Raw genomic sequence first — 14,909 nt, 5'->3', positions numbered from 1 at the left:
CTGTGCCTTTTACCTTCCCCATCTCTCCCAGCCTTCCTTCCCACAAGGGAAGGAAGGGGAGGCTTTGGCCGTGGATGACGAGGAGACGCTTTTTTTCTTCTATATATTTTTGCGTTAAAAAAGTCATTTCAGCAAGTGGTGGGTTCTTACCTCCCCCCCCACGCTGCCTCAGAGAGGCTGATGTCAGTACAGAAAACAGGAAGAAAATGAGGATGTTTTAATGTGTTAGCATTTACTTTCCAGGAAAGTTAAAGCCCCAAGGGGAAAGAAATTTATGGACTTAGGAGAGAGCTTTGAAGTTGCACAAAAGAGGAAGGGTTCCTCTGAGTAGAGAGAGATTGCTTCCTGTCAGAGGGAGGGAGACAGAGAGGAAAGAGGGAAAGGAGGAGAGGGAGAGGGAGGAAGGGGAGGGGGAGGAGAAGGGGAGGGGGGCGCACCCCACAATAGCAGGAGTCATGATCTCTCTCCGTGATAACGTATGCATGTGGACTGGAGCCAAAAACGAAAGCTCCACCTAGCCTGGCAGCCTTGGACAAATGCAAGAACCTCTCTGGGCTTACGTCTTCACTTGCCAGAACAAGACATTCTTTCACTCATTCGGGGTGTGGCTATGGCTGGTCGACCCTAGGGTTTAACAGATGTGAACCCCTTTCCTGAGACCCTGCCAGGGGGCTCATATGTCCCTGTGGGCTGCCATCGTGGAGTGTCATTCTGGTCAAGAACTCCTATGGCTGATAACTGATAACTCTTGTTAGTTTTCTTCCTCCGTGGATGGTTGGGTAATCTCCTCTCTCTCTCTTGGAATGTGCTTTTCCAGAGGGACTGGGTGGTCCCCCTGCTGAAAGATGTCCCCAGCCTCCCCTCAGCTCGGACCCTTCCTCCCTTCTGCACCAGAGCCCAGGCTTGACATAAGCTCCCACTGGAGCAGATGGCTTCAAAGCACAAAACAGAACAAGGCAGGCTCTCACCCTGACTCTGGATAACTCAATGAAAGGGGTGAGGGCAGAAAGCACACCTGGCTGCCCTTCTTGCCCGGACCCTGAGCAGACCATGATGCTTCTGCAATTTAACCCACCCTGCAAACCCTGGCGCTTAGCCTCCCTGACCCTTGGGCTCCGTCTATGAATAGAGGACACGCGTAGCACAGTTCTACCCAGCGAGAATAATGACATCAGATCATGGCAGGAATCCTACGGGAACAGGAGACCTTCGTGTCAAGTGACATAAGCCAAGTATCGCATGTTTTCCCTCACTGGGGGAGATAAGGGAAAACCCCAAACAGAAATTTAAAACACACACACCTACACTAAACAAAACTCAAGGTCATGAAATGGCAAGGAATAAGGCACAGAATATAAGCCAGGGTGGTTAGGGAAGGCTAATGCTTGTCCTGGACCTGGAAACTCTGCAGGGGCTTAAACTAGACCAGAGGTGACCACCAGCTAGATTGGCTCAAGCTGGCCAGGCCCTTCTGGTTCCCTCTCACAGATGAGTCTAAAACTCAGTGCTCATGTCTTGGGCATCCAAGACTTTGTTCTCCCTCGCACTTGCTGGGCAAATGCTCTGCTATCCTGAGCCACTCCAGCCCTTTTCACTTTTGGCATTTGTCAGACAGGATCTTGCATCTCCAAACTGTGATTCTCCTATTTGCATCAGGAGAAATGCCACCACACTGGCTTAGGACTGTCTTTCTGCGTAATGATCTTCGGACACCTCAGACTCCTTGTCTGTGAAAGGAGCCAGGCTATATCTGATTTCCAAGCTCTGGCTGCCCTCACACCTGACCAGAGACTCTCAGCCAAGGTGAGATGACAATGCTTTGCAAAGAGCTGACCGTTGGGAAAACTGCCAGGAAAATGATGGTCTCTATTATTCATCCTGCAAACAGCTACCCTCCCCAACTCCCCTCCCTCCCTCCCTCCCTCCTTCCCTCCCTCCCTCTCCCTCCCCCCCCCACCTCTGACTGAGTCCCAGTGTCACCTGCCACCTGGCCAGGGAAAGGAGACCAAAGAAGAGAGATTAGTCAAACAAAAGCCTCTTATCTTCTAGAAGCTCTGAAACCTTATCCCAGAAATAGCCAGGGTTGCTCCCTGCTGTGCCAGGCACAGACTGGGTACTGACTGACTTCTCCAGGACTCACACACCAACCTAGGCCACAGGAGGCCCTAAAGGGGCAGGAGGCCACCTCTCAGCATGGGTTGGGGCATAAGATGAGGTAGTGTGGTGTCTGACCACAGTACCACGGCTATGAGGTTCCCATAGAAGCCAGGATGTGGGGCAAACCCCACTGAACAGAGCCCAGAGCTCACCTGCAATCCCTAGCCACTCCTTCTCTTTCCCTTGTGGATTTCAGCTTGCAAAAAAGAGCTGCTGGGTTGAATCACTGCACCCCAAAGGTTTTGGATTCTGTTCTTGTTTGTCTCTCATTAAGAAAATTCCAGGGCAGGGAGTTTGGCCTAGTGGTAGAGTGCTTGCCTATCATGCACCAAGACCCGGGTTTGATTCCTTGGTACCACATACATAGAAAAAGCTGGAAGTGATGCTGTGGCTCAAATGGTAGAGCAGTAGCCTTGAGAAAGTCCAAGGACAGTGCTCAGTTCCTGAGTTCAAGCCCCGCAACTGGCAAAAAAAAAATCCGATGTGCTGTGCATTCATTTGTAATTTCATATATATGTATATGTATATATATATATATATACACACACACACACACACACACACACACACATACTCTGTTGTTCTATTATGTATCTTGTAAAAGTTAGCTACTCACACCTCTGGTTCTCTACAAGACTACAAAGTCTCCTTAGCTCCATAGTCCTGATGGACTATGGAGCTCTGGGGGAAGGAGGGTCTCTGAATTTCCTCAGGTTCATTTGAGCCATTTTGTTTTCATTCCTTATTCATTCAACAAACATGTCATCACCAGCCCTGGGCCCTTTGTAGGAGGTGCTGGCCACAAAGAATGAGACCATCCGAGACTCAGCGGTTCAAAATGGCTCTTCTGGGAGTCAGAGGCAGGAAGACCCACGGCTAATTTTGAAGGCTGGTGATGTGTATCCATCAGTGTTGCAGTTTTGTCACAAAGAACTCAAAACAATTGAAGGCTTATTTTGTCCCATGATTGATTGGGTCTGTGAGGATAATGCTTGGTGGGAAACCCAAAACCCAAAAACATATGTACAATCACGTGACTAGGAAGTGAAAAGGAGGAGGAAGAATGCCCTTAAACAGCCTAAAGACCTCTCACTAGGCACCGCCTCTTAAAGGTCCCACAACTCCCCAAAGCTTGCTGGACTTAGTGGGAGGTGGGGAGAACTCAACACTCAAAATACCATCACCATTCCAAGTGGCTAGATGAGAAATGCATTCAGCCAGCTTGTGTCCAGCCCTGTGTGGTGCTAGCAAGCAAAAGCAATCTCACAGCCAGCGCGTGGACGGAGGAACGTTCCGTCTGTCAGGAGAGAAACCAGTGATGCTCTACACACAGACTCAAACATGATGGGCAGAGAGCAGGGCCATGAGACTTCTGACCTCAGAGGCCTCCTCCCATCATTCCACGGGAGTCTAACTCTCCCATCAGATGCTGTGTCCCCCTTGCCCCAGCTGAACTTTTAATAAAGTGAGAGAGGGAGGAGTGAGCCCTTTGCATCTCCCCCCCACTCCACCCCAGTGAAGCCATGGTTTGATGGTGGGGGATCAAAGTCCTGGAGTCCAGCATCCAGAGGATTCTGTGTTTGGGAAGCGTGTCACATCCCAGGAATGGTCTTTCTATTTATCTTGAGCAGACACATGTAGACACGAATTGCTTAATCACTATTTTAGGGTTCTGCCTTGTTCTTGTATGTGATTTGGCTTTTGTTTCTGTGACATCTTAATTCTGTGTTTTATTTCACGGAGCTCTGTACCCAGGTTGTTGGCATAGGGGGCGCTCCCTTGGCAAAATGTTATGGGAGGGAAGGGGAGGATGGACAGGATGAGGGAGAGAAGAGAGAGAGAGACAGGGAGGGGGCTGCCAGGGAACAGAAACAGATTGTAGCTCAGGGGTTGTGCCGGCAAGGGTAGCGGCTGCGTGCAGAGGGCTGGTCAGGTTTGCAGGCAGGGGAGCAGGAGCCAGGACTCTTAACAAAATTTACCACCAAGATTTGGAAGTCTAAACAGTGTCCTTTTCAATTTCCTAATCTGATGGATCGCAATCAGAGAGATTGTAAATTTCATGCTTGTCTATAACACATAGAGGCACGGAGCCAAGCTTCTGTTGCGAAGGCTCGCAGCCATCCCTGGCTGGGACTGGAGGCAGACAAGTAGAAGAGGAGTCAGGGCTTTGAGTGAAATGACAAGAGCTGCCTGGGATGGGAGCTTTGCCTCTCAGGAGCTGAGGACCTGGGTGGTCCTTAGCCAGCCAAGACCCTACTTGATCTTCTGTCACTTCCATCTCACTCACTCATGCTGCTCTGGCTGCACCACCCTCTTGGCTGTTCCTCAAAAACACCAGGCATGCACACACATCTACTTCAGGACCTTTGCACCTGCCATGCCCTCTGCCTCAACATCTTCTTCCTCACCCTCACAACTCTCCCTTCCCCCTCTCTCTCCCCCCCTCCTCCTTTCTCCCTCCCCCCCCCTTTAACTAGTTCTGTACTCAAGAAGGCAGCTCCTTCCTTCATCCTCTTACTTTCTTCTTCTTGAAAGCACTCCCCCGTCCCTGTCACCAGGTTTTTTCTATTATTTACGTATGTGGTTCATTGATTGTATTGTTCTTCTACCACAGCAAACATTTCCCTGTGGATTGTTTGCTGCTGCATTGAATAGCATCTCAATAAAATGGTCAAATGAGTGAACACATGAAAATGCATTAACTTTTTAGCCCAAATGCCACCCACCTTCCACTTCTCGGCATCCACGTTTTCTGCGGTTCATTTGCTCAACCATCAAAGAGAGCAGATTGGGCTTGAACTATAGCTAAGTGAAAAGGATACAACCTAAGGGCCACACCAGAGGGGAGCTGGTGACAACATATGACCAGTCAATCCTTCCCACAGCTCTATTCCGCTAACTTAAACATTTTATTTTATATATTTTCCTCCTGGGAGAAAAAAAAAAAGCTCGAGGCTCTATTCTGGACTCCATCCTTGAACTGGTATATCCAAAACAATGAAATAAAAGAATTGTACCCATTTTACAGATAAGTAGAGAAGTCTCACGTAACCTCACGTAGCAACTACATGGTTCATGGCTGCTTAGACTCTGGACTCTTCAAAGGGAGAGACTGTGTTTTGTTCATCTTTCTCTTCCCCCCTGGGTCTATCATGTAGCAGGAATGCAACCATAATTGATTATTAATAATAACAATAGCTAGCCATGACAAAGCCCGCCCTTCCTGCCTGCCAGCCAGGGCTTCCAAGAAGTTAGCTCCTTCCACCTTTGCTCTTGGAGGGAGAGGTTATTTATTTTTCATTCCATTTGATAGATGGAGAAGTTGAACCCGAGGTCTAGCGATTTTCTCCAACTCTCATAGCCGGGGAGTGTTCTGCACACGGTACCAGGAACCAGTAAACCATACAGGTTTACTACCAGATTGTTTGTTTGTTTGGTATTCAGCCCCCCCAGATCTCAGAGGCTATTGAGGGGAACACAAAAGCCTGAAGAATGAGTAGAGAATTGGAGTGGGTGCCACGCAAAGCCAGGAAGTCAAGCACTGCCCACAAACACTGCCAGCCCAGGGCTGAGAGCTAAAACTACCAGGGGTTGGCATCAGAGCCACAGAGTGCCTGCTTGTTGTTGTTGTTGTTTACGAGGCCTTATTCTAGGTTAGGTACAGGGACCGGGCTCTTTAAATGAACTATTTCTTACTGCCATCCCTAAGAAATACCTCCCCAATGAGCAAGGTGGAGGTACAAAGGCTTTGTGAAGCAGCCCCTGCAGCTCGGAAGTATCAGAGCAGGAGGGATGCCGGTCACTTCCAGCTTTAGAGGCCAGATTCTCTTGGCCATCCTCATTCTTCTCTTTTAGAAATACCCTCCTGTCCAGCCAGGCACCAGTAGCTCACACTGCTTCTCCTGGCCACTCAGGAGGTTGAGATCTGAAGATCTGGTTCAAAACCAGCCCGGGCAGGAAAACCCATCAGACTCTTATCGATAATGAGCCAAAGATAACAAGAAGTGGAGCTGTGGGTCAAAGTGGTAGAGAGCTCAGGGACAGCGGCCAGGCCCTCAGTTCAAGCCCCAGGACCAATAAACACACACACACACACACACACACACACACACACACACACACACACACACACTTCCAGCTACTCTGAATGAAAGGCCATTGCTAAGTAAAAATGGATCATGCTCTCACAGCCTGTCCTGTGAGGATACAGGACCAGCTAATGTTCGCATTAGAGGAGCTATGACTTGAGGGACAGTCTGTTCTCTTTGGGGGTGGCCTGGAATAGGGGTTGGAGGTCGTGGAGACTCACCAGCCTTGGACAGCACTTCTAGGTTGCCTTTAATCTCCTGTCCCTCTACCAGCTAACCTGTCTACTCACCAAGCCAGACAGACGTCTTTATCTGTCTAGGAAGCCTCTGTCTGGTGGCAGCTTCATTGGCGGCATCTAGGTCATTTGGTGGCATTGATTAGAGTCCAGGCAGGGGACAGGGTGGTGAGGACTGAGGTAGGACTGAATGGGGCAGAGCCAAGCTATTTTGTTGGATTAGAGCCACATGCAATCAACCCATGCAGCCAGTGGACTATTTGCCCTCCCGTCAGGTTCTCTATATCCCTAAGCACATGGGCTCAACCACCAACCATGAGAAAATCACCTCTCAGTTGTCCCCTGGGGGCCCTGCATCCCAGGCTTGAGTCAGCACAAATGCACTAACTCCATCTCTTGGTACCAAAGGGAGCCTAGAAGAGCAAACAGTTTAAAGGCATGTTTATTATTTTTTTCCCTGCCTGACAATTTGGTCATCTTTCCCTTTATATATTAAAATCTCCAACAGTTTGGGATTTATGATCCCTTGGACAGGGCCTCACGAGTTGAAGTCTACTTCTAGAGTCTTCCGCAGAGAAAGGATTTTCGAAGAAAATTAATAACTTGCCAGATGAATGAGTATTTTATCTAGGGATACTCACACATCCACAAACAACTCATATACTAATTTCAAATGATTTTTTTTACATGTTCTTCAAGTCCCCAGCTACAACAATTCATCAATATGATTCCTGTGGTTGGAGCTGGCTTCAAATACAAAGTCTCCAGGGAGCCCAAACTTCATAGGTCTAAACTTTTGTCTACTAAAATCATTGAAGGGAATTAAGTTAACACTCGATAAGTAACATGACTATACGTTCTTGGCAGGGATTAAAGCAGTTGTCTCTCCACCCGCCCCTCTCTTTGTCTCTGTCTCCCCACTTCAGACATCTTTTTGAGTTATATTGATTGGCTTTCTTCTACCTGGAATGGAATGAGATTTGACTACAGAGGAATCTCATCCTGAGCAGCTCTGGACAATCCCTGTTACATTTCCTTTATCCATTCTAGAATAACGACAAACACCACCCCTCATTCATACTTTAACACTTCTTGCTATGAACTACCCACTGGAGAATCACTGTCAATTTCATCGACTCAGAGAATGATATATACTTTTTTCCTACGAGGAGTTTGAGCTTTTGTTTTATACCACTAAAACCTGTTCTTCCTTCTTGAAATCCAACCAAGACCCCTTCCACGTGCTCTCCAACCACACAGCTAAGCTTCCCTTCAAGGAGAGGAAGAAGAATATTGGGGATACAGCTTTCCCTCCACAACCCCCCCCAATTCCAATTTCATGTGGACTCATTCTATTCCTGTGTCAGGAGTTGAAATCTCTGAAATATAATTGGCAGTGGAGGGGAAGGGGAGGGAGGAAGAGAAATGGGTAGATATAGAAAATAACACTGAGAGATGACTGGCTTCCTTTTAGCTCAGTGATGGCATCTGTGTCTGTTCAACTTGGACAGCATTCCACAGGACTCGGTCCTCACAGCCCACCCCTTCTGATTACTTCATGTTCAAACTAATCAAGAGGAGCAGAAAAGAGGGGAAGCCCCACAGCCCCAGCAGTCACCAGGGCGAGACGTCCAGGTTCTCTGCCACTCCTGACAGCTCATGGCCACAGTGATCTGTAGTCTTCCGTTCTGCTATGCTATTCTGACATCACTGTCAGATATCTGCTCCTTCTGGCTTCCTCAGGATGGGGTAGAGAGGTGGTGGGGAGAGGAAGAAGGCAGAGGCCAGGTGGGGTTTTGGCTTGGCATGCTATTGTACCATGCGTGCGTGTCTCTGGGAAGCCCACAGATGGGATGTATGCTTGCTTCTGTCTGGGTGTTGAATTTTATCTTGGGAGATAAACTTAGACCATCCTGGGGTAGCTTCTTCCCAGGGAGGGGCCCTCCTCTCCCGGCTGCAAGCTCGTCCCTCAGCAGGATTGCTGGTGATTCATCCACCCCTCCTTCCTCACCCACCCCTCCTTCCTCCCTCTCCTGCAGATGGCTATTTGTGCTGATCTGCTGAATGTGAGCCTGGCTTGACTTAGGAAACTAGACATTTCTAATGAGACCGGGTCCCCAGATTGCCTCTGGAGGAGGTCACCAGAGGTCGACTGATGTCATGTTCAGCGTCTCTGGCTTTCTCTCCTCCCCACATGCCTGCCCATCCCCAACAAGAACTCTGCTTCCAACCATCACTAGAAGCAGCGGACTGAAGCAGAGCTGGCATGATTCTGGGTTTTCAGGCAGTCTCACGAGACCCTCGGGCCAGCCTTTCCCGAGGACTTGAATGCACACATGCCACACACACAGACATCCCCTGCGAACGATTTACTCCAAACCTAAGAGGAACAGCTCTGAAAGTGGGATTGCATTCTACAGCATCTTTCTAGCCTGATGCAAACCAACGGCTCCATAGCTCAGATTCTTGCTTCTTTAGACAGACAGACGGACAGACAGAGAGAAGCTTGAAGAGCAAAATGATACTAGGTATGGGGTGGAGGGAGAAGCATAATGTAAAAATCTGAGACTGAACCAGAATGGGCGCAAAGCTATAGAGACTGAGGGTGGTGAGAGACTTGTACATCATTCCTACAATTGCAATGGCACTCCAGGAAAAGGCATGCCCCCACAAGACAGACCCTGCTAATGCAGAAAAGTTGCTGATGAGAAAGACCCAAGAGAATACTTTTCCCGATAGCAGTACTTCCAGGTAGCTACATTGAAAGCCACTCTCAAAGTTTTGATTAAAATCCACCCCCCCCCATCTCTCTTACAGGGACCAATAAAGCACTTGATGTGTCAACATTGGGTTCATGGAGAATGAGAAGGATAAACCTGCTGACATCAAAATTCTGGATAACAACCCTTCCCCACCCCTCTCCCCCAATGGCACTTGGTGTTATTGTCCTCCCCCCTCCCACCCGCCCCAATCAGTGGCCTTCCCCTCCCCCTTTCTCCATTGGGAAAATGGGAAGGAGAGCAGCCTCTTGGGTCACCCTGGCCCATGCTGTTGTGTTTCTTTTCTATCTATTCCTAACACGGGACACCCATTTTTCTACAGAGCTTCTCTCCACATGAGGAAGAAAAGTTGCCCATGATAGACTGGATGCCTCAGGTTGGAATTGCATGAATGTTCCAACCTACAGTTCCCGGAAAGTTTAAACACGACTGTAACCACGTCGGGAGTGCTGTCGAAAGCACTTTTGCAGACATATTTTCAATCGATTCCCTAATGCAATCCTCCAAGAGTTCCCCCAATCTACCTCATGGTCTTCTTTTCAACCCTGAGAAAGGCTCAGTCAACACCAGCAAAAGATGAATTTGCATCCTGTCTTACCTCTGACAAAAGGTACCACATTTTTGCTTCCTCAACCTCTTCCTCCTTAAGTGATGCATGGATAGAAGTGGGTTTTCTCTGTCTGTCTGGGAAGTCCTCACCTTTCCCCAGCCTCCTTTTTCTTTCTCTCCCCCCAACTCCATATCCTCCTATGTTTCCTGCTTCTGCTTTTCCTTTCTTCCATTGTCCACCCTCCTTTCTTCTTCTTCTTTTTTTTTAAACTACTACCCCAGGATCTGGTCTGGTCTCATCCCTGAGGACAAAGCCATCAAATTGATTTTTGCTTTGGTGCTGTTTGTTTGTTGTTTGAGAAACCACATCAAACTCTTCCAAAACCAAGTTCTCAGTTGCAGAAGCTTTCCTCCCCTGACTTTGAGCTCTGAGATCTGGTTTTGGATGGTGGAGTGGGAGAAAATTCAGGGCAGCAGCGGAAATCCTGAAGGAGAGTGCAGATTGGGATGTATTTGAAGGAGCACCATATGGGCATCTTTCTTTCTTTCTTTCTTTCTTTCTTTCTTTCTTTCTTTCCTTTTTTTTTGTCTTAACGATCTGAGCTTGCTTGGCTTCTGAGAGTTGGGGACCGACATGTGCGGCTGCTATTTCTGAACACTGCCTGAGAGACATTTCCATCTTCTCTTGCCCCAAACCCACCTTCTCTTTGCCCTTTTGCCCTTTGAGTTCTGGGGGTGGGGGGAGTGAAACTTTTTTCAGTCCAGTCATAACCCCCACTCCCCGCACGGACACAAAGCTTGCCTAGACAATAATGGGGGTTCCTAGAGTGTTGCAGGCCTCCAACCCAAATAAAATAATCAGCTTCTTTCTTACACAATCAAACACAATCAAATTAGTTCCCCGGGTGCCAGCAGGAGATAGGGAAGAGTGACATGAAACGGACAGGCACGCCCTGGCCCAGCTGCTTGCATCCAGCCTGGGGAGGGGGGGGGGGCGCAGCGGAAATCACAGGCAGACAAGGAGGTGGGAGGGGGACCCCTCCTCAGCTCTTTTCCCTTCTAAAGAAAGAGATCCGTACCTTGGTAGAGGCTTGCGGGCTGTGATGCTGGCTACGATGATGCTTTCCGGGCGCGGGGTGGCCACTGCTTTGAAGGTCCCCCGCCAGAACTTCTCAAAAAGCTGCTTCTCGCCTTGCTGAACGCTGGCCATCTGTCAAGCCGGCGCCGCCAGGGACCCCGAGCGTCCCGGGCGCTGTCCGAAGTGCTGAAATGTGCAATCCCAGTAGAGGAGCGGCTGGGGTCCGGGGGAGGTGGTGGTGCGCCCCAGGGCTGGGGTGGGAGAGGTGGGTGGCGAATGCAGGGCCTGGCTTCGGATAGGCAGTGGAGAAAGAACGATCGGTCCACACCGGCTTTCTTTGCCCCCCCCTCCCCTCCCCTGGGTTGCCACTGAACTGCGCTCCCAGATGGAGTGGAGCCGAGCGATGCGTCCCTGGGAAAGGAGAGGGGAAGCCGGCTTCTCGGTTCCCCTGCGCCCGGAGAGAGAGGAGGAGCCCCGACCGTCCGCCGCGCGAGCGCGTGTGCGCCCCGGCGCGCCCGGGTTTTGTCTCTCCAGCAATGTGACGTTGGTCGCGCGAGCTGCCCTCTTCCTCCTCCTCCTCCTCCCCCTCCTCCTCCTCCTCTTCCCCCTCCCTCTCCTCCTCCGTCAGCCCCTCCTCCCCGGGCTCTGCCTCCCGTCTCCATCTGCATAACAAAAGGCCGCAGGTCTGGGGAGGAGCCCGGGCGGGGCGTGCGCCTGTCACCCGCCCCCCCCACCCCACCACCGCGCCCCAACCCGGGCCTCCGCACGTCCCCCCGCCTCCCCGGCCGCCCTGCCCGGGGTACCCCCTCGTGGGGTGGGGGGCGCCCCCGCCTCCCTCCCCACCCCACCACCCGGGGGGACACAAGTAAAACAAACTTAAAGGTCTTCGCGGGCCGGGCTGCTCCGCACCCCACTTCTGGGGGACCCCGCGAAGCGTGCCGAGCCGGATGTGGGGGGCGGGGTCCCCGCCTCGTCCCTTGCGCCCGGCCCTCCCCACCCCCCTCGATGGACAGCCCGCCGGCCATCTGCCGAGCCGCCCCTCCCGCCCAGGGCGCAGGCCACATCTGTGCCCCGGGCTCTCCCGAGGACCCCTCCTTTGTGCCGGCCGGGGGAGAGGGGGCAGCGCCCCCTCCCGTCCCCGCTCCCCGCCGCGCGAGCCGGGGGTGTTTGGGGATTTTCGTTTTTGAGGGGGGAGGATGGTAACTTGTTCCTCTGCCCTCTGCATCTCCCTCCCCACCTCCTCCCCCCCACACACTTCGCAACAGTTAATCCTAGTGAAAGTTCCGAGTTCGCGTCCCCTGCGGGCCGGGTCCGGGCTGCGGGGTTTCAGAGGCCCGGATCCCCGCGGGGAGCCTCGAACCTCGGGCTCCCCGGGCTGTCAGCCCCGGGCGGGCCAGGCGGCCGGGCCTCCCAGCCTGGGCGCGCGCGCGCGCGCGCGTGTGTGGAGGGGTGTGGAGGGCAGGGGACGCACAGGAGGGCAGGGGTGAGGACTCGTGCGAGGCGGGCAGGGGCTGGAGCTGGAACTCCAGGCCTGGCCTTGGCTTCCATTTCCGCCACATTCACACAATACCGCCCCCTCCACCCCGCCCCCCTCCACCCCGCGATCATTAATCCCGGCTGAATGGTCGCCGTGGGGTCCCGCTGTGAGCTTCCCAGGTTTTCTGAACCGGTGAAAGCTGGAGCCGGGCTGGGGTTGGGGTTGGGGTTGGGGTTGGGGTTGGGGGGGGCGCGTCCATCTGGAAGCGCTGCGCCCCGAGCCGCCCGGGGGAGCTGGGGAGCGCGCCGCGCTCCGCAGTGACCCCTGCTGGTGGAAGAGCGGAGGTGCGCCTGCCGGCTCCCCCTTAACCAGGAGATGGAGGCTGGAGAAAGAGGGAGGGTGAATCCCCTGGGCCCTTCCCACCCACGACCCGCCCATGCAGAGCCCCCCACCCCCCCACGCCTCCACTGCGCCCCCATTTAGCCATGGCTCTCAGGGCCTAGTCTCCCCACCGCCCTATGTCACTGTCACTTTAGATAGAGGACAAAGTTGGCTCCTCAAGTGGGCGGGGGTGTGGAGCCGCGAGCTTAGGGATGTGAACTGACTCCCTGGCAGGGAGGAGGTAGGGGGGTGCAGTCCGTTCCCCCCACCCCAGGTCAAGCAACATCCATCCCCTCACACACCTCTCCAGCTGCAATCCTGATCTTAATTCCTAGACACACATGGCCTTTCCCACACCCCAGAGCAGCCAGGTGAGGCAGAAAAGGCAGCTATCCTTATTTCCACCTGCAGAAGCCAAAGTCTAGGATGGGCAGCTGATTCGGGGGAGGGGGCAGGAACATGGTTTGAGCTTGGGGGCTGGTGGGCTCTCTGGGGACAGCCACTGCTGCCCCAGTGGGCCAGGACAGTGTCTCTCAGATACCGGAGAATCGGTGTCTGTTTAGAAATGAGGTGGTTTTTTTCTTTTAAGAATTTATTTTTTTTTTTAGTTAAGAGATTCCCCTCATAAACTCAGAGCTCAGGAGTTAGACTGCCTGGGTTCAAATCCTGTCGTTTGTTTGTTTTAAGTTGTGTAATCTCAAAGCAGTGAATTGCCCCCCCCCCATCTTTTCATTTGTCAATCACTCACGTACAGATGATGCAAAGATGACATATTATAGGTTTAAACAGACCAGCTGCAAGGAGGAAAAGGGTTGACGGAGGTACCAGTTACCTATTACATAGCAGTGTCAGGAACATCGTTTACTGAAGGAAAACCATTTTCTTTATTTTTGCTGGTCCTGGGGCTTAAATTCTGGGCTCAGGCACTGTCCCTGTGCTCCTATTGCTCAGAGTTAGTGCTCCTCCACGTGAGCCACAGAATCACCTCCAGCTTTTTCTATGATTAATTGGAAATGAGTCACATGGACTCTCCTTCCCAGACTGACTTAGAACCACAGTCCTCAGATCTCAGCCTCCTGAGTGGCTAGGATGACAGTTGTGAGCCACCAACGCCTGGCTAGGAGAGCACTTATTATTTGTGTAGTTCAGAGCACAGCCTCTGGAGAGACACACTTTCAGCTTGATGATAGGGGGTTAGTCGCTAATGCCTGCCTCACGAGACACCCCCCACCCTGAGAGTGTTGTGAGAACCAAGTAACTAGTACTTGTGCAGGACTTAGCTCAGGTTGGGGCAAGGGTCTAGCAAGTGGGAGCCATTGTGGCTGATGTTATTTGAATCACCACCTGTTTGTGTCTTAAGGCAGACCATGTTCCAGTCAGTAATCACTCATGACTGATTGGTACTTGGTCTTGGTCAAGTAGGAAGAGTCCAAGGATAGATAAGACCAGGTCCCTTCCCCGAAGAGAGTCCCCAGCATTCTTCGTCTTCTGGACACTAAAGTTTGCTCTCCTCTGCCATCTTCTCACGGTGACTCAGCCTTCAGGCCTGCCTTCTCCAGTGCCACTAGAGCTAATTGCACCATCTTTAAAAAACAAAACAATTTAATCACAATATAGAATGGTCTATATGCATCTCATTCCCTTTAGGGTAATATTGCTCTAATGCCCCTGTTAGAAGCCATTCTGCTAGTGATGACCTCTCAATGTATTAGTGAATGAATTCATACATAGCCTTTCCTCATCTACACAAATTCATCGTAGCAATTCCTTGGACCCAGCCTCGGAATACTGCCATACAGACTTCTTCAAGAGAGAGCCATCCTTTATAGTGGTTGGAGTTATCATTCTATTAGATAGATAGATAGATAGATAGATAGATAGATAGATAGATAGATAGATAGACAGACAGATAGAATTGCCACCAGTATCTATAGGCTTCTTTATCTGGACGTCGTTCTTCCCTTTGGGTACTTTTAAATTATCTGTATTTCTGAGTAATCTGACTTTCAATATATCTCACGAGCCTTAAGTAGCCACTTATTTTATTTTGTGCCAGTACTGAGGCTTGAACTCAGGGCCTAGGTGCTGTCTCTGGGCTTCTTTTGCTCAGAGCTAGCACTCTATCACTTGAGCTTTTTCTATCACTTCCAGCTTTTTCTGCGT

At 51.2% G+C, this 14,909-nt stretch overlaps 1 protein-coding gene across 1 annotated transcript in view; it reads right to left on the bottom strand.

Annotated features, from left to right (window-relative positions):
* Positions 1-11,366, bottom strand: part of Srrm4 (serine/arginine repetitive matrix 4) — an 88,065-nt gene extending 76,699 nt beyond the window's left edge. The window contains exon 1 of the mRNA XM_090319921.1: positions 10,890-11,366. Coding sequence (XP_090176047.1) covers positions 10,890-11,020 — 131 coding nt within the window. The 5' untranslated portion in view covers positions 11,021-11,366. The remainder of the gene's footprint in view (positions 1-10,889) is intronic.
* Between the last annotated feature and the right edge of the window lie 3,543 nt (positions 11,367-14,909).

Source organism: Megascapheus bottae, chromosome 28 (assembly GCF_031878675.1).
Source record: "Megascapheus bottae isolate mThoBot1 chromosome 28, mThoBot2.hap1, whole genome shotgun sequence".
In the NCBI taxonomy this organism is placed as follows: domain Eukaryota; kingdom Metazoa; phylum Chordata; class Mammalia; order Rodentia; family Geomyidae; genus Megascapheus; species Megascapheus bottae.
The sequence above is the reverse complement of the archived record's forward strand: the minus strand, read 5'-3'. Positions and strand labels throughout refer to the sequence as shown.